Below are 1,271 nucleotides of genomic sequence, written 5' to 3'. Positions count from 1 at the left end.
TTTTGATCAGCCCCAGAATGCTCTCGGATCACATGCCGGATGGTGTCCTCCGAGCTCTTAAGAGCCTGACCAGCAACAAGCCCTACTCACTCTGCCCGTCATCCTCAAACAACAATCAGCACAACATCGTCTGAACGTATTACACAACCAGACTTGTCTCAACGACATATTCAAAATCCCATTCCCGTTTGTAAAGGTGATTTGCATTCTCCATGTGCTTCCTATGTATTATATTTCTGTTCCTAAGCCTATATTTTGTTGCACTTTTACCATGGATACTCCATTGTAGTTGCAATCACACTGGAACATTATGAAAGGCACATTGGATTCGTTTGTTTGTTTGCACTTTTAATTATTTAACTGTAATGCTTCAGTTCTACGTTTTGTGTTACTGTGTCAGTCTTACATGAATGATCACATGATTATGGCATGATCACTTAATGTGCTTTGTGAACAATATGATATGTTTGTTCTTTACAGTAGGCCTATATACTCTGTAATGTGTGTGTGTGTGTGTGTGTGTGTGTGTGTGTGTGTGTGTGCGCGCGCGCGCGAGTGAGATGTATTGACTGGACAATGCTCCAGCCAGATGCTCAAAGTGAGCAGTGCGTCTTGCTTGTTTGTGGAATGATAAGGGATGACCATAATAATAGGGGTAGCTTTTGTCTAATAGTCTAAATGTTATGTCTTTACAGTCATTGCAGTTAGTGTTTTCCACTTTTGAGACATCAGGGTGAAAAGTGCCTAAGCTTTACAGGAAAAAGTATTACATTGTTTTGACAGAAAAAGGCAACCATGTTCTTAGTGTTGCTTAGAATGTCCCCAACTGATGTTCACTCTTTTGTTGGTGCAGATATCGTTGGGATACTATTCACGTTTGTGCAAACTGACAAGCCGTGGACAATACCCCCTCCCGAAAAGGCAGTAGAGTATTAGGGTTTGAGTCATTTGATGCTGTCATTTTCCCAAATATAACGCACTCAATCACATGATGCAAATAAACGCTTACGTGGAATGTACTGCCATTTTTTTTGTCCGCTATAATATTCTTTTACCGCTGTGTGTAATAGGCAGCACGAGGAGCATCACGTGCACTACAATGGCTCATAGAGCTCATACTTTGCTAGCCTACGCCAATCGAGCAAGCCCATATTTGAAGACAAGAACACAAAGAAAATATCTGTCTGGAAAAATTAAATGTCATTTCAGGGCGTTAAAAAAACAACAATCAAGCGACGATTTACTTTTTTTTCATTTGACGCTCTTTTTTT

General features: G+C 40.4%; 1 protein-coding gene across 2 annotated transcripts in view; it reads left to right on the top strand.

Moving 5' to 3' along the window:
* daglb (diacylglycerol lipase, beta) overlaps positions 1 to 1,015 on the top strand; it is a 17,008-nt gene extending 15,993 nt beyond the window's left edge. For both annotated transcript variants that reach the window (XM_088439679.1, XM_088439678.1), the window contains exon 15: positions 1 to 1,015. This exon is cut by the window's left edge and continues 62 nt beyond it. In XM_088439679.1, the coding sequence (XP_088295805.1) occupies positions 1 to 134 (134 nt within the window). In that variant the 3' untranslated portion in view covers positions 135 to 1,015.
* The last annotated feature ends 256 nt before the right edge of the window (positions 1,016 to 1,271 follow it).

Source organism: Hippichthys cyanospilos, chromosome 17, assembly GCF_059441005.1.
Source record: "Hippichthys cyanospilos isolate Australia breed blue-spotted pipefish chromosome 17, RoL_Hcya_1.0, whole genome shotgun sequence".
NCBI classification, from domain to species: domain Eukaryota; kingdom Metazoa; phylum Chordata; class Actinopteri; order Syngnathiformes; family Syngnathidae; genus Hippichthys; species Hippichthys cyanospilos.
This window is presented reverse-complemented; position numbering and strand designations above follow the sequence as displayed.